This window comes from Brassica napus, chromosome A7, assembly GCF_020379485.1.
Source record: "Brassica napus cultivar Da-Ae chromosome A7, Da-Ae, whole genome shotgun sequence".
Lineage (NCBI taxonomy): Eukaryota > Viridiplantae > Streptophyta > Magnoliopsida > Brassicales > Brassicaceae > Brassica > Brassica napus.
Window position 1 is genome coordinate 18214605 of NC_063440.1, and position 25413 is coordinate 18240017.

The 25413-nt window shown below is 36.2% G+C and overlaps 6 protein-coding genes and 1 non-coding gene across 11 annotated transcripts; 5 read left to right on the plus strand and 2 right to left on the minus strand.

The window, feature by feature from the left end:
* Positions 1-284: 284 nt before the first annotated feature.
* Positions 285-3651, plus strand: LOC106353137 (guanosine nucleotide diphosphate dissociation inhibitor 2-like). The gene is made up of 13 exons (XM_048735655.1): positions 285-558; positions 789-851; positions 1149-1232; positions 1327-1434; positions 1513-1685; positions 1777-1888; positions 1986-2066; positions 2182-2244; positions 2344-2445; positions 2579-2703; positions 2936-3146; positions 3247-3321; positions 3412-3651. The coding sequence occupies exons 1-13, from the start codon at positions 472-474 to the stop codon at positions 3460-3462; spliced, it is 1335 nt and encodes a 444-aa protein (XP_048591612.1). The 5' UTR covers positions 285-471; the 3' UTR covers positions 3463-3651.
* Positions 3652-3874: 223 nt separating this feature from the next.
* On the plus strand, positions 3875-3948 carry TRNAV-AAC. Its single transcript has one exon. It is a non-coding gene; the product is annotated as a tRNA-Val (tRNA).
* Positions 3949-7755: 3807 nt separating this feature from the next.
* Positions 7756-11024, plus strand: LOC106353136 (putative histone-lysine N-methyltransferase ASHH4). Of its 5 annotated transcripts, none has more exons than XM_013792824.3 (11): positions 7841-8227; positions 8453-8502; positions 8588-8708; positions 8829-8943; positions 9105-9204; positions 9281-9359; positions 9452-9623; positions 9711-9791; positions 9859-10012; positions 10317-10398; positions 10727-11024. In XM_013792824.3, exons 2-10 carry the CDS (start codon positions 8482-8484, stop codon positions 10350-10352), a joined length of 879 nt encoding a protein of 292 aa, XP_013648278.2. In that variant the 5' UTR covers positions 7841-8227; positions 8453-8481; the 3' UTR covers positions 10353-10398; positions 10727-11024. The 5 variants fall into 5 exon arrangements, 4 of the variants coding, with proteins under 4 accessions (XP_013648276.2, XP_013648283.2, XP_013648278.2 ...); XM_048735657.1 differs by having other exon boundaries at positions 7847-7991; XM_013792822.3 differs by having other exon boundaries at positions 7756-8502.
* Positions 11025-13700: 2676 nt separating this feature from the next.
* On the plus strand, positions 13701-16866 carry LOC106353133 (methylenetetrahydrofolate reductase 1). The gene is made up of 10 exons (XM_013792820.3): positions 13701-14258; positions 14326-14408; positions 14504-14677; positions 14882-15055; positions 15148-15248; positions 15360-15471; positions 15737-15817; positions 15915-16092; positions 16184-16518; positions 16610-16866. Exons 1-10 carry the CDS (start codon positions 13796-13798, stop codon positions 16685-16687), a joined length of 1779 nt encoding a protein of 592 aa, XP_013648274.2. The 5' UTR covers positions 13701-13795; the 3' UTR covers positions 16688-16866.
* A 319-nt stretch (positions 16867-17185) lies between these two features.
* LOC106353135 (methionine aminopeptidase 2B) lies at positions 17186-19801 on the minus strand. The gene is made up of 11 exons (XM_013792821.3): positions 19548-19801; positions 19310-19355; positions 19125-19223; positions 18930-19029; positions 18702-18847; positions 18507-18598; positions 18345-18439; positions 18078-18174; positions 17835-17978; positions 17535-17752; positions 17186-17444 (listed from the first exon to the last, which is right to left on the minus strand). Exons 1-11 carry the CDS (start codon positions 19714-19716, stop codon positions 17334-17336), a joined length of 1317 nt encoding a protein of 438 aa, XP_013648275.2. The 5' UTR covers positions 19717-19801; the 3' UTR covers positions 17186-17333.
* A 187-nt stretch (positions 19802-19988) lies between these two features.
* LOC106356802 (SKP1-like protein 1A) lies at positions 19989-22066 on the minus strand. Its single transcript, XM_048735658.1, has one exon. The coding sequence runs from the start codon at positions 20838-20840 to the stop codon at positions 20370-20372; it is 471 nt and encodes a 156-aa protein (XP_048591615.1). The 5' UTR covers positions 20841-22066; the 3' UTR covers positions 19989-20369.
* On the plus strand, positions 21697-24927 carry LOC125576162. Its single transcript, XM_048735565.1, has 2 exons — positions 21697-22069; positions 22139-24927. The coding sequence occupies exons 1-2, from the start codon at positions 21697-21699 to the stop codon at positions 24925-24927; spliced, it is 3162 nt and encodes a 1053-aa protein (XP_048591522.1).
* Positions 24928-25413: the final 486 nt, after the last annotated feature.

The following is a 25413-nucleotide window of genomic DNA, read 5'->3' on the forward strand; positions in this document are numbered from 1 at the left end:
TATTTTCTTTCTTCATTTTTTCTGTTTTTTCAATTTTTTAAAATTTTTTGAATGGGAAGAGCTTTGGTGAGACACCACCAATGCTCATGCTCTCAGATGATTACGAACATATTATTGTTATCACAAATAGACCCGTTTAATCTTGAGCATATATTCAGGCCGATCAAAGCCCACGAAAGCCCAGTTCAAAAGAACCGTCGAGGTGATCAAATGATTTAGTCAAAGATCGTATCCAACATAAGAGTTTCAGTAATTAATTCGTATTTTTATGATTCAGAGAGCTTTGCATTTTCAGTAATTTATGATCCTGTCAAAGTAATTAATCTACTAAGATCGAATCTTATTAACCCAATCAACACACAAGGCATCTTTTATTTTTCTAATAGACCCTCCGCGTCACTCATCTCCCTCGACGATCTCCCAACTCATCTCTCTCTGTTCATCGATCTCGCTCTCTTTCGGAATCAAACCATGGATGAAGAGTACGAGGTCATTGTTCTCGGTACCGGTCTCAAGGAGTGCATCCTCAGCGGCCTCCTCTCCGTCGATGGTGTCAAGGTCTCGATCCTCTTTCCCTCGATTCGTATTTCCTCTTATCTGTTCACGGAGCTTTCGATTCACGATCTGGATTTGAATTTTGACTTTTACTTGGATCGGATCTCAGTCAGATTAGATCTCCGATTTTACGATTTTGAGCTTTCATTTTCGATCGTAATAATGTGTATGAGATGTGATGAAAAGTGATTAGCAAGAGACTGATCGTGTTGTTTTGTTGATATTATGAGTAGGTGCTTCACATGGACAGGAATGATTACTATGGTGGAGAATCAACTTCGCTTAATCTCAATCAGGTTCGTTTTTCTCAATTTTCATTAGAGGTTTTGTTAACGAATGTGAGAAGATAATGAGTAAACATATTATAAACACTATAAAATAAAAGTTCACCAAATTGGCTACATCCACATGTGAAGAAAAGAGATCTTATTAAGGCAGTTTACAGATTATATTAGAGTTATATTTATGTATAAGAGTATCCTTGGCTAACTAATGCTAGCCAGTTATAACCTATGAAGCCATATCAACAGTTTTTTTTGGTAGTTTGCTAGCAGTTGCTTATATCTATTTATTTTATTTTTTTCCATATGTAGCTGTGGAAGAAGTTCAGGGGAGAAGAGAAGGCTCCTGAGCATCTAGGTGCTAGCAGGGATTACAATGTTGACATGATGCCTAAGGTATTGTTCTTGGTGCCTTTCATTTTCTTTCGTGCTGATTAAATTATATTAGTGACTCTCACACTAACGTTTGTCTTTCAATGTGATGGACCAGTTTATGATGGGAAATGGCAAGCTTGTTCGTACCCTTATTCACACTGACGTTACAAAGTATTTGTCTTTCAAAGCTGTTGATGGAAGCTATGTCTTCGTTAAAGGGAAGGTACAAGCTTTTCATTGATACATATTGGCTGCAGGTTTTTACGGAAGTCATTTTGCTGATAACTCTTGTATCGCACAGGTTCAAAAGGTGCCAGTTACTCCTATGGAGGCCCTGAAGTCTCCTCTCATGGGAATTTTTGAGAAACGTCGAGCTGGCAAGTTTTTCAGTTATGTTCAGGATTACGACGAGAAGGATCCCAAAACACACAATGGGATGGACTTGACCAAAGTTACAACAAAGGAACTGATTGCGTAAGCTTTGATGTTTTAATGCCTTCTACCTACCGTCACTGGCGTTTGATTAAGGTTATATGTGGCTAACCATTTAGATTACAATTGGCAGGAAGTTTGGTCTTGATGACAACACCATTGATTTTATTGGTCATGCAGTGGCGCTTCACACGAATGACCAACATCTCAATCAACCCGCCTTGGATACTGTAATGAGAATGAAGGTGATCTTTTGTCAGACTTGTCTCCCTTCTTGTAATAATTCTGCGTTTAATTCTCATGCACCTAAGTTGACATCGTTGCTTTAAAATGGTTGGCTAGCTCTATGCCGAATCTCTTGCACGTTTCCAAGGAACCTCTCCATATATTTATCCTCTCTATGGCTTGGGAGAACTACCCCAGGTTTTTTCTGTCGTTCCAATTTATCTTTGCCTTGTTTACTTGATTTTTTCTCAAGTTTTAGATGATTATTTCTTGATTCTTCTGTGACTTCTCTCGATCTCTTCCCCTTTTTCAGGCATTTGCACGGCTTAGTGCTGTGTATGGTGGCACATATATGTTGTGCAAACCTGAGTGCAAGGTATTTCCGCTTGCACTTTGTTTTTTCTTTCTTGTGGTGTGAGATTTTGTTGTAGGACGCTGAACTCATAGATATATATCAATGTTAATTTTATGACAGGTAGAGTTTGATGAAGAGGGTAAGGTTATTGGTGTAACATCTGAGGGAGAGACTGCCAAATGCAAAAAGATTGTGTGTGACCCTTCCTACCTTCCAAACAAGGTAATTTTACTGTTTTTAACATGTTCAAACCATCAACTGATATTATTTAACCTTGTCCTTTCTTTCTCTGGTTATTTTGTATATATGAATGTAGAATGGTTCATGAAAATGATGTTTAATCACATTAAAACAGGTTCGGAAGATTGGTACAGTTGCTCGGGCCATCGCAATTATGAGCCACCCTATTCCAAACACCAATGACTCTCACTCAGTGCAGGTCATCATACCTCAGAAGCAGCTGGGCCGCAAATCAGACATGTGAGTTCCTTTATATTCTTTTTATATGTTTTTGTGGTAAGCTTCATTTCAATATCATATTGACATACGTTTCTTATTCTGGACCTGGAAACCTCTTTAGACTTCAACTTGATTGCACACACCCACACTGAATTATTGCGCCCCGTTTAGAAATTACAGTGATGTTTGTTTTGCCATTTGTTACCATTCTTTTTGTTTTCTTATGTTGTGAGACCTCTCTACACACTGACAGGTATGTCTTCTGCTGTTCCTACTCCCACAACGTTGCTCCCAAGGGAAAATTCATCGCATTTGTATCTACAGATGCAGAGACTGATAACCCTCAAACCGAACTAAAGGCTGGAATTGATCTCTTGGGTCCTGTTGATGAGATATTCTTCGACATGTATGATAGATATGAGCCTGTCAACGAGCCTGCTCTGGACAACTGCTTTATATCAACGGTGAGGGGAGCTAGACACGTCTTTAGTTTTTAATAGAAGCCTACTTTTAACTTGGATGATGGTTTTAAGTAACTAACCCTTTCCTTGTTGGTCATTACAGAGCTATGATGCTACAACACACTTCGAGACAACTGTTGCTGATGTGTTGAACATGTATACCCTGATCACCGGAAAGGTAAATGTTCTGATGTTTGATTAGATGGAGAGAGAAACGTCGGGACATCGTTCACATCAATTTTGTGTTTTTTTTTCTCTTATGTTGCAGCAACTGGACCTAAGTGTTGATCTGAGTGCAGCAAGTGCTGCAGAGGAATGAGGAATGAGGAATGAGGAGTGAGGAACTTGTGGATCGCTTTCTTTAGTTGTTTTTTTCTTCAATGCTTTTGTTTGGGTTTAAAGACAAAATCAGACCGATGTTCATGTTTAGCAAACTAACGACCATGTGTCTTCTTCCCCTTAATGTTGAATTCTTGGTTTAAGGCTTATTAAAACTCTTTGAACCTAACTTTTTCGGCTGCTTACAGTTATCGTTTGTCTGGAGATTATAGAATGTAGTTAAATAATTTTCTGCGATTGTGTTAATTAAAAAGAACTAAATCGATTTGATTTACTTAAAAAGCTATTGAGCAACAGCAAGAGGCCGGGATGGACGTGATAACTGATAACTGATAAATTAAAAAAAAAGGTTGATATATGAATGAAACTAGATTCAAAGCTTTAGACATGAAGGTTTCGTGGTGTAGTTGGTTATCACGTCAGTCTAACACACTGAAGGTCTCCGGTTCGAACCCGGGCGAAGCCAATTTATTTTATCTTTTTATTTATACAATTTAAAATTGCTAAAGTTAAAAAAATAACGCCGTTGCCGGAGATCGAACCCGGGTCACCCGCGTGACAGGCGGGAATACTTACCACTATACTACAACGACTCAGTTGATCTTTCTTAACATACAATATATTTATTCTTTTGTGCGTTACCCTTTTACAAATCAGCTTCCGAATATTTTGAACCCTAAGATGGCTTATCTGATGAGATTAACATATTGATTTTCGGTATAGCGTGGATAATTCTACGGTTTTCACAGTTCCACACATTAACAAATTAATGGTTGTTTGATATTGTGATTTTTGGGCAACATATAAGTGTATGACAATCTTCCATTCTTAAACTAGTTTTTGAATGTGAGTTAGGCACGTCACTAATATGGTATCAGAGTCTATGGTGAAAATCCAACATATGATTTCTCTTTCTTACCTATGTAGCTTGTACAAGTAGTCCATATTGCTGTTTTAATTTCCAGATGTTGGGTTTGGACTATTTCCAATGGACCGTTTTCTATCCATATCTGGACGGGGTATATTAAGTCCCACATCATTTAATGATGTGATCTTTGGGCAATAGATGAGTGTATGGGTAATCATTTATTCTTGAGCTAGTTTTTGAGTGTGAGTTAAAGCCATCACTAATATTTGATTTTGGCTGGTGTGAAGCAATTCCCTTTGTACTTAGAGGTATGATCGAATCCTTAACCTTTTCGTGCTTCTTTCCTGGCGTTTTCCTGTGTTTTGTTCGGCCAGGACAAATCTGGTTAATGTTCATGTAACTATCTGTTCTATTTCTTCGAGATTTGAAGCTTGGTTCTAATCCGCATGCCCTATTCACTATGGGAGTATCTTGTTCGATTTCACATTATCAAAGAGCCGCTTGGAGTAAAGGAGTTTTATTGCTTGGGAGCTTTCATCCTCTTCTTGACCTTTTAGCTAGCTCTTATTTTTTTGGTTTTAAGTTTCAAAATTATCTTGTATCTCGTTTTCAGACATTGATTTTTATCTGTTGGCTTTAGACTCCGTGTTAGTTTAACTCGTCGGCTTTGGGTATGTTCATGTGTAAGATCTCAATGTAAAAAAAAAAGAAGAATAATACTAACCATTCTTATTCTCTATTTTATTCATATTTGTTATCTCTTATGTTCATTTCTAGTGTCATGGTTACCATTAAATCCTGATAAAATATTGTGGAAATGGAATCAGTGTTTTAATGTTACGATCTTGTTATTATTGTCGCTACTGTTTTTTTTGTAGAGTTGTGTAGATGCATTAAGTATTAGGGTTGATTGACAAGTGCTTTAAAAGTGCTGTAAAATTTGTCTACAGCCTAAATTATTTATGCAGTTAAAATTTTTGTCAATCATGCTTTGTAAAGATTTTTAAAAGCTACAGATTTTTCGTTCCTTTTTATTTATTTTTAGTTGTGGAAAGACATAAATCTATAACACTTATTTTTTGCTTTAGAAAATTTATAAGTAAGTCAGTGAATCTTTTCGAACCTACAACTAATATTCTACAGCAAAATTATCTAAAGCCACAAAAAAAAATTCTACAGTTTAAAAAAAATATAAAGCTACAGCTCATTCCAATCATCCCCATTATCATTATTTTTTCAATAAACAAGTTGTTTCTTTTGACAACCTTTTTATTAGGTACTAGGTTAAGATCTACACCTTTCTGCGGGGCAAACATTATAATATAAATTATTTTAGGCATTATATATTTTAGGATTAATAAATATATATTAAATAATTAAAAATTCAGTAACTTTACATATATAATTAATTTCGTGCGAACATATAAATTTTATTAATCCAAATAGTATTTTTTTTTATGTTTGGTATGTTATATAATTAAATTTAAATGATATTAACGTACATAGTATATATTTAATATTAATGTCTATTAAATGATATTTTTTACTCATACGTTTTTTTGATCATTTGTTTATTTAATAGCAAAAAAAAATTTAAATTACTGATAACAAATTTTCATTGTGGGATTAATAGTGTTAGTAATTTATAATTTTAAAAATAATAAAGTTGTCAATGTGCGTTCAAAGATTTTATCAAAAGAAATTGTTCAAAGTAAATTTCAAAATTAAAATTTTTATGTATTTTATATGGTATATAGGTTAATTTAAAATGATATATATATATATATATATATATATATTAATAAGTATATATATATATATATATATCTCTTTAATATTAATAATTAATTCAATTAGACTTTTTACTTATATTATTTTGGAATCATTTGTATCTTGTCATAAAAACAAATTTAAACCATGAATCACATATTTGAATGTGAGACTTTTAACAATTTGGTAATTATAGTCGTTTTTAAAAATTCAAAATATAACATATACAAAAAAATCTAAAATTTTGTTATATGGTTAATGTGGTTTTTAAATTTATTTTAATAGTTTAACATTAAACAAATATGATAGAAGATACACTAATTTTTATCAAATCTTTATTATTCAAAATCATTAATTTTCATATATAATTTAGACACATTAGGCAATTCTGTAACTTTTATTGAAAGAACTAATAAAGTACATTAATAATGAATTTATAATTAATTTAATAAAAAAAACTTATTATATAATTAGATGGACCAACCTATTTTTCTAATGATTCTAAGAATCATCCTAGTGATGACTCGTGGCTACAAAAAGAAGTTGTAATGTTTATCAATTAATATATAGGGGGTGGGCATTTAGGTAGCAGATCAAATTTGGATCGAGTATTTCTGATTTCAAGTATTTTAGAACTATGAAGATTGGTACTGTTTGGATATTTTAAAATTCTGGATCGGGTACGGTTCAGTACTTATTGAATCCGGTTTGGAGCGGTTATATCCAAAATATCAAAATTTTATCGAATTCGGTTTGGTTATATGTGTATCAATAAAACTTAATCCAAGAAAATTGAATCTATCTGAAATATCTGACTCTAGAGCATAGTTACTGAAATAAAATAGACAATTCTTAATAATCTTAAAAAAAACACCAAATCAAATAAAACCAAATCATTTTAAGACAACAAAAGTGAAAGTTGGTAACAATAATCAAGAGAATTGAAAATGGGAATATCATTTAGGGTTAGAAATTTATTTTACTAATCTATATGTCAGATCTATTCGGATAGTTGTTTGGGTTTTGCATATAATCCGAACCGATCAAGTACCCGATATATTTTTGTCCAATCGGGTAAACGAGGCAAAACTGATCAGAAAATAAGCACAATAGTCACAAGAGTAGAAGTTCGACGGACAAGTTTTGAATTCCTAGCAGTATATAATGAAGGATCACCTGATAGGCCATCTAAATCATTCGGACTAACTAGATATGACTAATTAAGGGTGTTAAATAAGATTTCCACATCCAAATGAGCTTGTTCAAATATGATTTTTTTCAATATTGATAGTCCACCCAAATAGAACTATGATTAATTAGATTGTTTGTGAATTTCAAATAATAAATAGTGTGTCCATTCTAAATATATTATTTATTGTAGTGGGCAATGTCCAGATGTACATTTTTCTATGTTCGAATATCACTAATTTTCTCACAAATAATTTTGGCATAATTTTAAAATCTATGGGCCGATCAGTACTTATTATATCAAACCCGTTTTTATTCATAGATGGATTTAGCCCATTTAAACACGCTTTTTATACGCGTCTATCCATGACTTTCCCATTTTGTTATGAACGCGGATCACCGTTCATTTAGATATTATGGAGATAAGACTACAAGATTAGCCGTTGCATCATTATCCTAACGTAATCATCGTATATTCCCATAGTTATGACTACATATTTGTTCCTCTCTATATCATCTCCTCCTTTGTATAAATATAGAGCTCTCTTATCATGAATATGATCAGTGAATTGTATACCTACCTCAATATGTTACCAGAGGCATAATAATATTCTTCTTCTTCACCTTTCATCATCATCAGCTTTAGTCTTCTTCTTCGTGAGCCTTTTTTCTCCGGTGACAAGGTGAGAACGGGAGTGCGAATTAACGGAGACCGAGTAATATAACCATCGACGTAATTGTTTTGTTAATACGCGGAATGCTTTTTTCCGTTGGATTCACTTTGGGCTAAGTCTACTAAAGCCCATTTACATCTTATTAGGAGAAACCCAAAATTAATGGACCTGAATCATTCATATATAATTTACTAATTTACCATTTTACCAGATCTGTGTGGACCAGTAAGTATTTCAAGACAAAGGTAATAAAACTGCCGCTCATTTCTTCTTCACGTCTTTTCGCTCTCTCATGATCGCATCCACCACTGTTTCACCATCTTCTTTTTTTCCCATAAGTTTCAGAGTTTCCATCTCCACTGAAGATCATTAACTGTTTTGTTGATTGGTCCTTCTCTCTCTCTTTTGCGTAATATCTTTTTCTTTTGCGTCATATAAATAATATTTTTTTTTCTTTTACATGCATCAAGTTGGGGACTATTCGAAACGGTATCTTGCCATGGTTACAGCCAAGAATAAGGTACGTTCGACCATAGTCTTCAGTTTTTTTTTTACTTATGTCTCTGTTTCGTATTGTCTTAAAAGTTTTATCTGTTTTTTCTTAGGGTTCTGGTCGGAATCAAGTCAAGAAAGGGTTTAGAAAGTTTTCGAAGCAGATGGAGGGATCGGAGAAATTCAAATCTCCGGATAGATTGAATAAGAGGAAGCCTGACTTCATAAAGCGCAGTATGTTTTTGAATCGTTACAGATTCATGTTTTTGAATCGTTACAGATTCATGTTTTATTTTAAAAGTTTTATACACTTTTTTGGATTTTTATTTGTTTTCACATGATCTTGGTCTTAAGATATCTACATGAAGGATAAACTTAAAAAGACGATAAATAAAGATCATGGCATATTCTGTTCTTGCTCTTCATCTTCTGGCTCGTCAACTCTTTGTGGAAAAAATTGCAATTGCGAGTATGTTCCATATCTGACTCTATCTTTCACTTTCTTGGGTTGTCTATGTTCTGGTTTAGAATTTTAGTTGAAAACTACATTCAAATCAATAATCAGTGTTTCATGTTTGTTGTCACTGGTATGTTCCTTGATGTTAACCATCATCCCATTTCGTTTTATAGGTTGCTACTTTCAAGTTGTTCACCTAGTTGCCCGTGCAGATGTGAGTGCACCAACAAACCGTTCCAACAAAGACATATCAAGAAAATGAAAATAGTCCAGGTTGGTGTGTCACAAGTTGGCTTACAAAGAAGGTATTTTTGGTTGGCTACTTAAATATATAAGTTGTTTCTTGTAGACGGAGAAATGTGGATATGGGATTGTAGCAGATGAAGATATCAATTCAGGAGAGTTTATCATCGAGTATGTTGGGGAAGGTGATGTGATTATTTAGTTGCTTATATATATATACTTGACTATTTCTTACTGTCAAATTCATGTGTCTTCTTAAATCCATTACTCACTGTAGTTATCGACAATGAGATTTGTGTACAAAGGCTTAGGAAGCTGAAGCATAAGGTGGAGACAAATTTCTACTTGTGTCAGATAAACAACAATTTGTTGGTTGATGCTACTTACAAGGGGAATAAATCGAGATATTTCAATCACAGCTGCGACCCTAATACAGTGATGCAGAAATGGTTTGCCAACTTATTATTATCATTATCCATCTTCTCAGTTTTTCTTCTTATTAAAGTAACTTGTTATGACATTTTTGTTTCCATTAGGATGATTGATGGAGAGACAAGACTCGGCATATTTGCTACCCGTGATATAAACAAAGGAGAGCACCTGACTTATGATTACCAGTAAGAACATTTCCTTGGATCATTTTTAATATCAATGTTGTAGATGTGATACTAAGAAAAATAGCAGGCTTGTTCAGTTTGGTCCAGATCAAGATTGCCATTGTGGTGCCGTATGTTGCAAGAAAAAGCTTGGTGCAAAAGCTAGCAAAACTAAGAACATACCCAAGGATGAAGATGTGAACCTAACGGCATGCAAAGTAGTGACCCGTAAGCGGCCCAAGGTATAATAAAAACAGAAATATATCTAAATGAAAAGCTTAGATATATATGGTACTGTTGAATAGCTTCGAGTTCTGGTCTCATGATTAATTTTTTTTTTGTAACAATGTTAAACTTGTTCCACGAATCACCACCAATCATATATTAAGGACAATATAGAGCTTATAAATCATACTGTTTGTATAGTGTTTTTATAGCTTACTACTGTTTTAGCATTAGCTCTGTCAATCAATGCCTTACTCTCATGCATCTTGTGATTTGTTATACTAAAGAGTCCAGCTTCTTATTATTTCAAACATTTTGTAGGTTAAAAAAACTCGAGGTAAAGACCCCCTGGGTTAGTATTAGTTCTTCAGTCTCGGTGTTCGACAAGCTTCTCAGTTCAGAGGTAAGGAAAAACAATTTGGATGCGTCAGGATAATCTCAGCACAAACCTGATGTGATTATGTTGGCATTAGTTTTTTTTTTCTCTTGTCAAAATGCTCAGTCAGATACATTAACTAGTACTGCTCATTGAGCACCTCTTAAGTCACTTGTATATATCCTGCAGATTGATCCTTGGACTCGTGATATAGCGTATTTTGACTTTAAAATTTATATTTTCAGTTGTTTTGGTATCATTAGACAATTTGATGAGTGCTTACATGATTTCCCATATTTATGTTCTACACCTTCATCTTATTTTTTTAATCTAAAAACAATTTGTATTTGTTCAGGTCAAGTATGAGGATGGTGTTACCGAGAACATTGACATGTCCAGAGAAGTTTGGAAGTTCACAGCTGTTTGATATTTGCTTCAAGATGCTTTCTGATTCCATTCTTTACCTTTTTAATTTCTTTTGAATTGTTGAATTTTTTTCGTTAACTGGGCTGTATTTGCTATAATAACCAACCAAACATGGGTTGGTAAAGGATGTGTTTCTTGTTATATCAAGTACCCAGTATGTGTAATCTTTCATTCTTTTGGACCAAACAAAATGTTATTGATATTAAAACCGGGGTGTGTTTGGTTTATTTGAGGACGATAACCAATTACCGGTTTGTTCTGTCTGTCTATAAATACGCACGTGATTCTTCTGGGCTGCATGATCAGTAGGTTAGCGTTCGTTGAAGAGACTGATACCCACGCGCCGGTAACCGACAGTGGAATGTCATTGCCGGTGGTAGGTGTTGTAGGCCCATAGCTCACCAACCTAACTAAATAGTTTATAATATTTTGATGTTCATTTCTTTTCCTTTTTACATACAACATGTGTTTAAATAGTAAAGTATTTTATATCAAATTCAACACTAATTAAAGTAGAATTTGTTTTTACAAACAATGTGTTTAGATAGGGAATATTTTTTTTTGAATTCAAAATCAGCAAAGCAATTCAACACAATTCAAACTTGAAATATTAGTTTTTAAAGGTCTTTTTTAAAAAAAAGGAATAATGGATATGCCGATTGTCTAGCTAGGAAAATTTTAACTTACCAACCTCTTGTTATTACCATCTATTTTTATGAGGATATGTTTCTACAAATAATACAAATTAATAAAAAATTAGTTGATAAAAATTGTTTAGATTCATTTAGTTGAAAAATTAATATTAATAGGGAAAATTTGGAAAAATGCACTCCAATAAGATTATAATTTGAAAACTACACCATTGTTTAATTTTTTTGAAAAATACACTTATGTATATATAAATTTACCAAATTGTCCAATTTTAATATTTTTCAATTTCTAATTTTTTTTTTTTAAAGATATCGTTAGAGAATCTACCTAATATCTTTTGAATATATCTACACAGTATCTCTTCCATATCTTTATAATATTTGTTAAGAAAATAAAAGAATTACAGTCGCCAACTCGTCTTCTCTTCTCCATCTCGTTTTCTGTTCTCCTCAACATTTGTTATGTTTTCCATTTGTTCTACACCTTTGAAAAACTCTGCTTCTGTTTAAGTTCGACGTATGTGTCCAAATGTTCGTTCTAGTTCCATATCTTATCTTATCTGACTGATACCATGAGAGAACTCCATACAGGAATCATGAATGAGTTAGGTTTGAAACTAAGTTGTAATTAAAACTTTCAGGTTATGTTAAAACTCACTAAAAAGGAGTTTTTGATCCATCAGATCATAATACATATTTGAACCGTGTCTGTATCCAAACAAAGATTTAAGTTAATAGTCTAGGCTCTCTCTTGTAATAGAAGCCACAACTTCCTGGGTGTTTCACTGAGATAAACGACTTCTCCCACTTTAAAAACATAAGTCTTTTTCTAATAAGAGTTTTTCAACTATTCATTTTGCATATAGAAAAAAGGCAGGCCCGTAATTCTACCACATCTTAAAACCTACAAGAAATATTTGATTCTTTCGTCTGTCCTCATTTGTATACACAGCTTGAACCTGTCAAACCAACGAACACAAAAGTTTTTTTATCACACGAATCTTCAACTCCAGCTTTCTATCATTCTCTCGATCAGTTTGTGTTTCTTTTTTTCAAAAAAAAAATATCATATTTGCCTTTGCTTGATAATGTCTACTTTACACAAGTCTTTGATGAAGAAAATTACTAGAGAAACATTGCATGAGAAGATATTCTATATCTAATTGTTTAATAGAATATGAACCAGGCATATAAACGTAAGCAAGAGAGCAAAAATAAACAGAACAATGTGCGTACATAGAACTATAGTTAAATAATATATATTTATCTTAAAACACATATCTATCTTAAACATAAATAATTATAATATTTTTATTAATTTCGGATTTATATCCTAATTATTGAAATATCTAATTTGGATAAAAAGGTAAATTCAGATTTAAGAAAGTGTAGTTTTCAAAAAAAAAATATAGAAGATGTAATTATCAAATTGCAAACTGTTTTTGGAGTAATTTACAAATTATCCCATATTAATACGATAAAGCTATATCAGTTCTAAAAAAATGGTTAAAGAGAAAAAGACTAGGATAGCACCAAAACAAGTTTTTGTTCCCAAAGTAGCACTCAAGGTTCAAAGTCACAAAAATAAGTTTTATTAAAGAGGTAAATATACACTTATACCCCTTGGGTTAATTAATCCAAACCTTAGGGTTTAGAGTTAAGGGGTGGGGTTTTGGAATTAGAGTTTAAAATTTTATAAAAAATAAATACTAAAATAAAAAATAAAAATTTTAAAAACAGTTTCAAAAAGTATTTTTAAATTATAAAAAGAAAATTTGAAAAAAAAAATAAAAAAAATTTCAAAAAAAAAATTTTCAAAAAAAAAATTATAAAAATTTCGAATCTGAAAACATATAATCTGAAACTATAAAAAAAATTTCTTTTTTTTTAAAATTTTTTTTTTTTTATTTTTTATTTTTTTTATTTATTTTTATTTATTTTTGTTTGTTTATTTAATTTATAACTAAGGGTATTATAGATATTTTATCCTTTAATAAATGTCATTTTTGTGACTTTCTCCTTCTAGTGCTATTTTTGAAACATAAACTTCAAAATGTGCTATTATTGAAAATTGTCCATGGTTAAATGTCAAAATTTAATAAGAAACTAATTAAATATTAAAAATATTATGTTCTGATTTTAATTGATGTATAAATAACAACATTTTTGATCTAAGCTTTACCAGTTACCGCCACCAAACTTATTGGATCTCTTTCACTTAGAGGTCTCTCCTCACTATAAAAGAGCCACACCACTTGCTCTCCACCACTTCCTTTCCCACATATCCACACTCCTCCTCCTCCAGATTCAAAACCCAAATCTGAGATTCGATCTCACCGACGACGACGATGAAGGTTGTCGACAAGATCAAATCCGTGACGGAGCAAGGCCAAACCGCCTTCTCCTTCGAGTTCTTCCCTCCCAAGACCGAAGACGGCGTCGAGAATCTCTTCGAGCGGATGGATCGTCTGGTCTCCTACGGGCCCAGCTTCTGCGACATCACCTGGGGAGCAGGAGGATCCACGGCGGATCTCACCCTCGAGATCGCGTCGAGGATGCAGAACGCGATCTGCGTGGAGACGATGATGCATCTCACGTGCACCAACATGCCGGTGGAGAAGATTGACCACGCGCTGGAGACGATCAGATCTAATGGGATTCAGAATGTGCTCGCGCTTAGAGGGGACCCGCCTCATGGGCAGGATAAGTTCGTTCAGGTGGAGGGAGGGTTTGCTTGTGCTTTGGATCTGGTGAATCATATTAGGAGCAAGTATGGTGATTACTTTGGGATTACGGTTGCTGGCTATCCTGGTAATTCAAAGTTGCTTCCTTCGTTGTTGGGTTTGTTGATGTTTCTCTAATGGGTTTTGTGAATCAGAGGCTCATCCGGATGTGATTGAAGCTAATGGACTTGCTACTCCTGAGTCTTATCAGAGTGATCTTGCTTACCTGAAGAGAAAGGTTTGGACTTTGTGTTTATGGTTTTGGGTTTTTGTGTATTTGGATTGGATTAGTGAGTTGGTTTTGATGGATTAGTGGGTTTGTTTTTGGAACAGGTTGATGCTGGAGCGGATCTGATTGTGACTCAGCTGTTCTATGATACTGATATATTCCTCAAGTTTGTCAATGACTGTCGGCAAATTGGGATTAACTGTCCCATTGTTCCTGGGATTATGCCCATTTCTAACTACAAGGGGTTCTTGCGTATGGCTGGTTTCTGCAAGACCAAGGTTCATTTCCTGATCTCTTAGATCAATGATATGATATGGCTTGGACTGTACAGATATGTTGTTTTTGTTGCTTAGCTGCTGCATTTATATTGTTGTCTATTGGTAATAAAAGGTTAGGCTGACATATTTAGACCCTTGGTGATGCCTTATGAGAGTTATGACTAATGTTTTCGTAACATTCCGTTCATGCTATTATTGGTATAGATACCTGCTGAGCTCACTGCTGCATTGGAGCCTATCAAGGATAATGAAGAAGCTGTGAAGGCCTATGGTATTCACTTTGCGACCGAGATGTGCAAAAAGATTTTGGCCCATGGAATCACTACACTTCATATCTACACACTTAACGTGGACAAGTCCGCTATTGGAATATTAATGGTTGTTCCTCATTTCCTTCTTAATTTGTTTTTTTTTCTTCGTATAACACATGTTTCCACTGTAGAAACTTAACAGTGGTGCTGAAATTGCAGAACCTTGGTCTGATTGATGAGTCAAAAATCACTCGTTCTTTACCATGGAGACGCCCTGCAAACGTTTTCCGTACTAAGGAAGATGTTCGCCCCATCTTCTGGTAACCAGCATTTTGTTTCACTTGCTCTGATTTTGTCTCGCCAGTTAATGCAGATCGTAAATTTGTATTTACGGAGAAAATGATACCATTGGTTTCTCTGAATCTTTGCAGGGCAAACCGTCCAAAGAGCTACATATCTAGGACAAAAGGCTGGAATGACTTCCCACAGGGACGATGGGGTGATTCACGCAGTGCATCATATAGTACACTTTCGGATTATCAGGTACCACATATTCATTAATTTTTTTTTTTTTTTGACAATCTACTTTAGGATTTTAAAACTTCAGCATTGACTGAGACTCTTTACAGTTGCTCTTCCTTATTTGCTTACGATTGTATTTTGCATATTGTTATTTCGCCTACCAGTATAATGAGATGCTTAGTTTGCTTGCCACAACATCCTTGTGGTTTGATAATTGTGATGTCTTCTTTTGTTCCTTTCATTGCCGAATTATTGGCGCTGATCTAAATACATAATATGTTGATAGTTCATGCGCCCACGAGCACGTGACAAGAAGCTTCAGCAAGAATGGGTTGTCCCATTGAAAGGCATTGAAGATGTTCAAGAGGTAGCCTTTCATTTTCCAACACTCATAGAAATGTTTTCATTCTCTTGTTTCCTCGCACTCACTAATACATTGTCTTGTAAAAACTGTCACACATCAGAAATTCAAAGAGCTCTGTCTTGGAAACTTGAAAAGCAGTCCATGGTCTGAGTTAGATGGACTCCAGCCAGAAACAAAGATCATAAACGAGCAACTCGGAAAAATAAACTCCAACGGCTTCCTGACCATCAATAGCCAACCATCAGTTAATGCAGCCAAATCCGATTCCCCAGCTATTGGTAAGGAAGAAACTCATATCACACCGTAACGTTTCAATATTCCTGTTTGGCTTATTAAAAAAAGTGTTTAACTGCATTGGGAACTTTACAGGATGGGGTGGACCTGGTGGTTACGTCTACCAGAAAGCTTACCTTGAGTTCTTCTGCTCTAAGGATAAGCTAGACACACTTGTGGAGAAATCCAAAGCTTTTTCTTCTATCACCTTCATGGCCGTGAACAAAGCAGAGAACTGGGTATCAAACATTGGTGAATCCGATGTGAATGCAGTTACTTGGGGAGTGTTCCCAGCTAAGGAGGTTATCCAACCGACAATTGTTGATCCAGCAAGTTTCAAAGTCTGGAAAGACGAAGCCTTTGAGATTTGGTCAAGAAGCTGGGCTAACTTGTACCCAGAGGATGACCCTTCTAGAAAGTTGCTCGAGGAGGTACATAATCTTCTCCATTTCCACTCTACTATATTCTCAGACAAGATTGCTTTAAACTGTGATGGTGATTGGGATCTAACTGAATGTGCAGGTGAAGAGCAGCTACTATTTGGTAAGCTTAGTGGACAACGATTACATCAACGGTGATATATTCTCTGTCTTTGCTTGATCTCCGAGAAACCCCAACGGTGGGACGAGGAAACATTTGATTTTCACGATTTGTTGTAACCTTATTAAAGATATTTGTGAAATTGTGATGAACCAACAATAGACATCAATTTCCATTGTGGCTTGTTCTTTTATCTTCTATCAAAACAAATAAATCAAGAAATGTTGGTATTTTTTCAATGTTTTCGACGCAACAAAGTCTTTAGAAGCTGTTCAACCGATTCCCACATCTTCAACGAAAAGACAGAGAAGAAGTATGAACAATGCAAAGAAACCTTTGTTACTGAAATGAATAGAGTAAGGCCTTGTTAGGAGGTGCAGGCTTAGGAAGCTGCTCGACATCTTTTACCAAACCAAACTCTATCTCGAGGAACATGACCTTTTGGTGGAACTAAAAACTCACTCAGGAGGATTTATTTGTTTCTCGCCAAAGCAAGAAGCTCTACAAGTCTACTTCTTATCTTATGGAGATTACTAGTAGGATTGATGCGCAAGTTCATGTTTAAAAGGCAACTACATAGACTTTTAGCAATGTATTGAAGCTCTATAGAAATGATTCAAAGCTGTGATAACACAAGAAGAAAAGAAAGCAGTGTACAATCTCAAGAACAGTATATGAGAACAGAGTATAAAACAGAGAATCCGAATCAATAGTCGTCTCCCTTGGAAAGAACTTCTTTGCAAGTAGGTCGGAGTAAAATGGTGTGCTCATACTGTGATACATAGCTCCCCTTCACATCACACAGAGGTGGATACGGCTGAAATGAAATAGAGACAAACGATTTAAAGCTTTGTTTTCATCAGGCTTATTTAGACTAAGGTGTGTGATTAGCGTGAGAATAGTTTACCTCAACAATGCCAGCGTCACACAGATTCTTTAGAGCCATTAGATATTTGGTTTCACCAATGCGGTCCAAATAACGTCTGCAGAAAGCGAGAGTGGAGAAGTTGTTGTTGATAGTAGCAAGGAGTTGTTTTGCTCTAGGCAACCTCAAAGGGACATGGCCAATGTCGAAGTTCTTCATGTAGTGGCTACATTCTAAGTCTTCTCTCACATATCCTTTCCCTACAATAAAACCACAACACAGAGGATCAATCATTGGTTATTTTTTCCTTTGGATAGCTCATGAGCTGAGTTTTATTTTTACCAGTTGATCCAAATGTTTCAATTGCATAGAATTCACCCTCTTCCATCTTTGTCTGCTCGCCTCCTTTAACTATAGGAACTGATTTCCCAGCATGTATCTGGTAAGGTCCAATGCTATGGCCATTCAAGTTCCTGATACTTTTAACTGGCAAAAAGTACAAAACAGGTAAAGGTTTAATACATCAGTATCGAACTGGTCACTGATGTAACATTCCTTGTTAGACTTGACATTTAATATTAGTACCTGGAAAGACCTTTCCATTGATTTCAACCTCATAAGACTCCATGACCTCCTGTATTGCAGCACCAATGTCGCATAGACGAACATCGATTCCAGCTTCCTGAACCAGCCAAGAAAACAAACACAAAGCAGGTTAAAAGGTTCCTAACAAGTCAAAGCCTAAATGAAACTGCTTACGTACAAACTGAGTAGAACAAAGCACTACAAGAATTATTCATACTACTAGTAGTTAGTCGTACATTCATAAAGCAGTGAAAGAACAATCATCACCTTGATACCGGTATAAGTAGCTTCACGGGAGGCTGCTAAGAGAGGATCATACATAGGGTTGAAAGCAACTGTAAATGCACAGTCGATAATATGTCCTACAAGAAAAAAAGAGATGTTAATTCATCTGACATTTGTAAATATCATTAAAATTCGCCGTCTTACCATCAATGTGTGTTCCAAAGTCCAGTTTCATTACATCGTCGTACTGAAGTACAGTCTTGTCTCCGGAGTTTGGTGTCCAATGAGCAGCAACCCTTGAAGATAAAAAAAAAGAAGCCATTAGAGAAACATGACTAGTAAAGAAGAATAGGTAAAAGAGAAGTAAGTTGAAGGCAAATGTTAAAAGTGAAAACCAACCAATTCAAAGAGCATCCTGTAGGAAAAGCAATACCAGCTTTAAGACCATTCTCTGATATAAGCTTACGAACAGTATCCTCCAATGTCTCACATATATCAGTCATCAACATTCCAGGCTTCACTATGCTTCTCACATATTTCCTAACCTGAAAAAATAATTAAAAAAAATCTCTCAGATGTAATAGAAAAAGATAATATTTGGCCATTAATCAGGAAAACAAAGTGAACCTGGCGATGAACTTCTGCAGCTTGGCGTACTGAGTTGTATATAGGCTTTTGCAAACGCTCCAAGTCTCTCTTCTCTTCAGATGTTGTTCTCCACAAGTTGCTGCATTACATAGATCAATACCAAACATTTTAAACTATTATAACATATGTAAGATGTCCCTTGAAGGTGTGTAAAGAGTGTTGTATGAAACTTACTCATCCTTATACTGTTGGATTTCACCTTCAGGAAACTCTCCAGATGGGAAAAGCTTAACGAGAGGGATTGAAGGTGGATCAGTCTGTTGGGGCTTCTTCCTACAAACACAAGTGAAACTATTATTAACTGAAAGCAAACACCAAAAGTGGAAAACTGAAGAATGTACAAAAAAAACATTTCTTACTTGCTTTTATTCTTCTTCTTTTTCTTCTTTGCTGTTGAACTCTCAGCTTAAATAACAAACAAGAAGTAACATATTAGTCAAACACACACTCACTCATAAACTCGTTGATTCTCAGAACAATGGATCAAAATTTAAAACCATCAAACCTACTCAAGGCCAAGCTCAACTAGACAAAGTCTTAGAAAGCTAGCATAGTGTAGAGACATCAAAAGGATCCATTTTGTATTTAATTATTCACCTTTGCTTCCTTCTTCTTCTACTTCGTTCTCCTCTTTTCCATCTTCTGTAACTTCGAGCTTCTTGGAAAGCTCAGTTTCCAAAGGTTCATCTTTTCCTCTGGAGGATGATTCGGCGCCGCCATTCTCCACCGTGGGAGCTACAACAACTTCAGGGTTCTCGCTCGCCATCTCAATCGATTCTTTGAAATAATCGTACAACAAATTAGTTTAAGACAATCGGACACAACCAATGCACACAAAGTAAACCAGATATGATTATGTCAACTAATTGTTCCCCTCCTTATTGGGCCTTACCGACATCTGTTAATGGGCTGGGTTTAGTTTTACACTAATTTTCTGTAATATCTTCATTTTTTAGTTAGCACTTTTTTTTTTTGTATATACACCAAATTATCCCAATGCAAAATGTGTGATTATTATGATATAAATGTATTTAGTCTTCACTCTTCACCTCTTTTATCCTTTATTTACTTTTTGATATTGTATATGGATCTTGAATTGCCTTTTTCTTGTTCTGCACGATACATAATTTTCTCTGAGGAGTCATCTTCTCGAGCGCCAAAACAAGAGTCATGTTTAGTGAAACACAAACTCTTGTTATCTTGGCAGAGAGTTAGTTGGAAACGTACAAGATTGAATACTCAAGTCCTATAATCAAGAATTGGTACAGATACTTGTAGAGCTTAGCATATATTCAAGAATTGCTCTTACATTTCTTAAGCATAAACCCTTCTTGAACACGAAATCAAAACAAGAAAACGATAGTCATCGTATCTAGAGATTTGAAACACACAAAGACCAAACAAAGAACATAAAAGAAACTAGTTAGGGTATTGATTCTCCATGCGAATCGCTTCTACTTCCTCTTCCGTAAAGTCGTTCTCGATGTTGAACGTTGATCGAATCTCTTTCTCGTCTTCGCATGCAGCGATCATATCAGCAACTTTCTGGCACGTGACATCAAGCAGGCTTGGGATGTGTAGGTAATTCGCAGCCATGATGAGATCCATGAGCGTGGGCTGATCAATCTCCCCGACGAACTTCACGTCCCACTTCTTGAGATCATCGGAGGAGGAGGAAGAAGAATCACCACTACCGTCTTCCACCACATGCTTCTTGCAGTACTCGATCACATTCCGGAGGATCTCGCTTGTCAGGTTCGTAAACGGTAGTTCTTGATCGGGTAATTCTTCAACAAGAAACGATATGATCTTCGACTGACGTGCGACCGCTTCCTCGACCACAAACGATTCACCGTCGGAGCTTTTCAACACGATCATCTTCTTCGACATCGTTTCTTTGTTGCGTGGCTATCAAGAAAGATTGAGAGAGCGAGTGAATAGTAAAGGTGATGCTTGAAGTTATGACTACTTTTATGAGCCCATGCAATCTTGTGTATTTATAGCATCTCATTCGAGTAACTTGAACAACAAAATATCTATAATTCAGTTACAAAAAGAAAAATATCAATAATTTTAAGTATGTTTGTCACTCGCTTGGAAAATAAACTATCATATTTTTCAGCATTTAATTTTATACTTTTTGGGATCAATATTGTTATTTTTTTTTCAGAAATAGTATTGTTATATATTTATTACGATCATTTTATTTTTATTTTAAATTAATAAATTTTATGACCAATATCATTATTTTAAAATTCAAAAGATTATGTTGTTATAAAGGTTATTTTAATGATTTTTTTATGTTCAGTATACTAATACAAGCTGATAAATTTTATGGATGGAAAGTCTAACTTATTTTTGGTTTGATAATTGGTTGGATAAGGGGCGTTTGATTGATATCACTGGAGCATCATGTACTACTTATATTGGTTTGCCTCGTCGAGCTACAGTTAGTGACGTGGTGAATCAGAGCTGATGGGCCATTAGAGGTCGTCACTTTCATGAGCTTTGTGCAGCCATAACTGAATCACCGGTTCCGGCACCTCAGAATGGTAGAGATGTTGTCCTTTGGAGGATAGTAGATGATGACTACCATGAGATGTTCTCAAACTCGAAGACATGGGATCAAATTCGGGTTAAAGAAGGCCACGGTGGAATGGAGCAAAGTAGTCTGGTTCACGCAAGGGGTGCTTCGGTTCTCGTTCATTGCTAACCAGTCAAGAACCAACCGTCAACGGGAGATAGGATGAGGAGATGGGGGATGATTCAAGGTTGTACATTGTGTGGAGAAAGAGATGAAACAAGAGATCATATGTTTTTCGCGTGTCCTTACTCCTTTACAGTTTGGCATGGACTGGCAAATCACATTCTTGGTACTCATACTGATCCGGACTGGCAGATAACATTGGACCACCTTCAGGAGCTCAATGTTAGTAAGCTTGACGCTATTCTTATCAAAATGCTGTTTCAAATGGTCATTTACCATTTGTGGCGAGAGCGTAATGCGCGAAGGCACCATATAAGCCGGATGACGACTGATGCAATGCGTAATGTGATAGATAAGTCTATGTGGAACCGAATCTTTTCACTCAAGTACAAGACAGGCCACAAGTATGCAGGTCTCTTGCAGCGGTGGTTTGTTCACACAATGTAAATTTGGCACTATTACTCTTAGTCTCTTTCTTTAGCGATTATAGCAATCTTCGCGATCCACCCTGATAAAGCACTCATTAAAGATCCCACATCATCAGAGATTAGAGAAGCAATCTTCGCGATCCACCCTGATAAAGCACCTGGACCTGATGGGTTCTCAGCCAGCTTCTTCCAAGCAAATTGGGAGGTTGTGGGACCTGAGGTAGTGCGTGAAGTCCAACTCTTCTTCTCTTCAGGACAACTCAGACCTTCACAAAACGTGACACATGTTAGACTGATTCCAAAAATAATTGGGGCAAAGAAAGTTGTTGACTACAGGCCTATAGCGCTTTGCAATGTTTTCTTCAAGATAATATCCAAGCTGATGGCCCTAAGGTTGAAATCAGTTCTCCACCTGATCATATCGGAAAATCAGTCAGCATTTATCCCAGGAAGGGCTATCTCAGACAATGTTCTAATAACGCATGAGGTACTTCAATACTTGAAAACCTCAAAAGCAACAAAGAGATGTACGATGGCCATCAAAACGGACATGTCTAAAGCCTATGACAGAGTAGAATGGCGTTTCATCTCACAAGTTCTGAAGAGACTGGGTTTTCACGACAAATGGATCACTCTAATTATGCAATGTGTTACCACTGTATCCTACTCCTATCTGATTAACGACGCTGCCTATGGTTCGGTGATACCTAAGAGAGGAATTAGACAGGGAGATCCACTCTCCCCGTACCTATTTATCCTGTGTGGTCAAGTGCTATCCGGATTATGTCAGAAAGCAGAGAAAGAAGGTACCTTGCAAGGAGTGAGAGTAGCGAGGAACTGTCCAAGAGTAAACCATTTACTCTTTGCAGATGACACCATGTTCTTCTGTCAAACGTCCCAATCATGCTACACGAAGCTGAAAACCATCCTCTGGGAATATGAGAAAGCCTCTGGACAGATGATCAATGCAGCTAAATCCTCGATCACCTTCTCTTCTAAAACTCCAGAGGAAATAAAGAGTAATGTCAAAAACCACTTAGGCATTATCAACGAAGGAGGCTCAGGTAAATATTTAGGGTTACCTGAACATTTCGGGAGGAAAAAGAAAGATCTCTTCACCGGCCTGGTTGATAGGATAAGGCAACGAGCACAAAGCTTATCCACGAGACATCTATCTAAGGCCGGTAAACTGACAATGCTGCAAGCAGTCCTTACTGCTGTCCCAACCTACTCCATGTCTTGCTTCGAGCTACCTGTCAGCCTTTGTAAAAGGATTCAATCAGTCCTCACAAGATTTTGGTGGGATTCTTCTGATGGAAGTAGAAAAATGTGCTGGGTGGCTTGGGAAACTCTAACAAAGCCAAAAGCAGGAGGTGGACTTGGCCTTAAGGACGTACAGCTATTCAATCAGGCGCTACTAGCTAAACAGGTTTGGAGAATACTAACCCAACCAGATAGCCTACTCGCCCGTATTCTCCTAGGGAAATATTGTCACAAGAAGCACTTCTTAGACGCAATGGTTCCAGCTACATGCTCTCATGGGTGGAGAAGTATCTTACACGGAAGGGACCTGCTAAAGGAGAACCTAGGGAAAGCTATAGGAAATGGGCAAACAACAAGAATCTGGAAAGATTCATGGATCTCTACAAAGGAACACATCAAACCATATGGACCTATTCCGGAAGAAGCACTCGACCTGACAGTGTCTGATCTATTGACAACAGAGATGACTTGGAATAAAAGAAGAATCGAAGAACTCCTACCTCATGTTGCAATGGAGATACAACTGCTACAACCGAGCCTCTCCAAAACAGAAGATATCTACATCTGGCAGCCTCTCCCTTCAGGTACTTACTCAACGCGATCAGGCTACTATGCGGCCGCGATGAGGAAGAGTGAACAAAGACCACCAATCCAAGGACCCTTTGATTGGATAAAAGATGTCTGGTCTGCACCCTGCTCACCAAAGATGAGAATATTCATGTGGTCAGCGATACAGAGAGCGTTACCTTTAGGAGAACAATTACAACAAAGAGGAATCCGAGCTGATGCGTTGTGCCATAAGTGCAAAGGAGTTGAGTCAGCAATGCATACCTTTTTTCGATGCCCTTTCTCACAAGAGGTATGGAACCTGATCCCCCTCAAACATGTAGTTCACCTAGCTACAGGAAGCAGTTTCAGAGACGCTATTGTGGCCTTCCGACAAGCAGTCTGCCTTCCACCAACAGGAGTTTCAAACAACATCCTTCCATGGATCTGCTGGGCAATCTGGACAGCTAGAAACCTTGCAATCTTTGAGAACAGAACCCTATCAGCAATGGAAGTAGCAACCAAAGGAATCAGGTTAGCTAGAGAATGGAATATGGCACAAGACAAAAAGAAAGCCACAAAGAATACTCCACCTCGCCTCCATAGACCTCCTCGTGCTTCGGTATCGCCAGCAGTGCTAACGATCGGCAAATCAGACGCGGCTTTTGATAATAGATCGCATCGAGCAGGACTCGCATGGAATTTCACAGATTCAGCAGGAACTATGATCATCCAAGGTTCCAAGATCCAGGACTCCATCGGATCTCCGCTAATAGCTGAAGCCCTGGCCCTTCGATCTGCAATCCTCTCAGCGGTGAACAGTGAGGTTACACACCTCAAAATGTTCTCTGACAACTCAACGCTCGTTCGAGCCATCACCAACGACACGCAGGCCTCGGAAATCTTTGGTATCGTAAAGGATATCCAACAGATGACCTCTGCTTTTGTCGAGATATCGTTTTCTCATTTTCCTCGCTTACAAAACATTGATGCCGATCTTTTGGCAAAACAGACTCTGCGCTGTTCTCTGTAATGGACCCATTAACGGGCTGACTTGGGCCTGAGGCCAGTTTCTTTATATTAATGAATGTGTCACAAAAAAAATAGCAAAGTAGAATAAAAATATTCAAAGTAGATCTAGTCATATCGTTTTTTGTAAATGTTAGTTCCCTATAGGCTATATAGATGAATACATTTGAAATTTCATCAAAAAAAATTTAGGCAAACCAAAACCTCAATTAACAAAAACAAAATTCCGTAACGTACGTCTCCTATATTTCATCATCTTTGGAACTGAATGAACATAATGTCATTTCTTCACCATGTCTCTTAGTACCTTGCGAGTCTGAATAATTTAGTACATACATAATACATTATACAAGTTAAGTACATACATTAGTGTATAAAATCCAGATTAGCTGTCAGTAAATTGTTATCACGGTCTAACCTATTCTTAATGTATTAAACCATCGTCTAAAGAAATTGAATGTCACGGACGGTATAACATATTCTTAATGTA

Coding starts and splice junctions, on each gene's coding strand:
- LOC106353137 (XM_048735655.1), top strand. CDS start 472: ATGGATGAAGAGTACGAGGTCATTGTTCTCGGTACCGGTCTCAAGGAG. Junction 852..1,148: donor CTTCGCTTAATCTCAATCAG/GTTCGTTTTTCT, acceptor TTCCATATGTAG/CTGTGGAAGAAGTTCAGGGG. Junction 2,067..2,181: donor GCTTGGGAGAACTACCCCAG/GTTTTTTCTGTC, acceptor CCCCTTTTTCAG/GCATTTGCACGGCTTAGTGC.
- LOC106353136 (XM_013792822.3), top strand. CDS start 8,443: ATGCATCAAGTTGGGGACTATTCGAAACGGTATCTTGCCATGGTTACA. Junction 8,503..8,587: donor TGGTTACAGCCAAGAATAAG/GTACGTTCGACC, acceptor GTTTTTTCTTAG/GGTTCTGGTCGGAATCAAGT. Junction 8,944..9,104: donor GGAAAAAATTGCAATTGCGA/GTATGTTCCATA, acceptor TTCGTTTTATAG/GTTGCTACTTTCAAGTTGTT.
- LOC106353133 (XM_013792820.3), top strand. CDS start 13,796: ATGAAGGTTGTCGACAAGATCAAATCCGTGACGGAGCAAGGCCAAACC. Junction 16,093..16,183: donor ATCCGATTCCCCAGCTATTG/GTAAGGAAGAAA, acceptor GGAACTTTACAG/GATGGGGTGGACCTGGTGGT. Junction 16,519..16,609: donor CTAGAAAGTTGCTCGAGGAG/GTACATAATCTT, acceptor CTGAATGTGCAG/GTGAAGAGCAGCTACTATTT.
- LOC106353135 (XM_013792821.3), bottom strand. CDS start 19,716: ATGGCGAGCGAGAACCCTGAAGTTGTTGTAGCTCCCACGGTGGAGAAT. Junction 18,175..18,344: donor CTACTTATACCGGTATCAAG/GTGATGATTGTT, acceptor TGGCTGGTTCAG/GAAGCTGGAATCGATGTTCG. Junction 17,979..18,077: donor CAATGGAAAGGTCTTTCCAG/GTACTAATATTA, acceptor ACTTTTTGCCAG/TTAAAAGTATCAGGAACTTG.
- LOC106356802 (XM_048735658.1), bottom strand. CDS start 20,840: ATGTCGAAGAAGATGATCGTGTTGAAAAGCTCCGACGGTGAATCGTTT.
- LOC125576162 (XM_048735565.1), top strand. CDS start 21,697: ATGAGGAGATGGGGGATGATTCAAGGTTGTACATTGTGTGGAGAAAGA. Junction 22,070..22,138: donor GACAGGCCACAAGTATGCAG/GTCTCTTGCAGC, acceptor CTCTTTCTTTAG/CGATTATAGCAATCTTCGCG.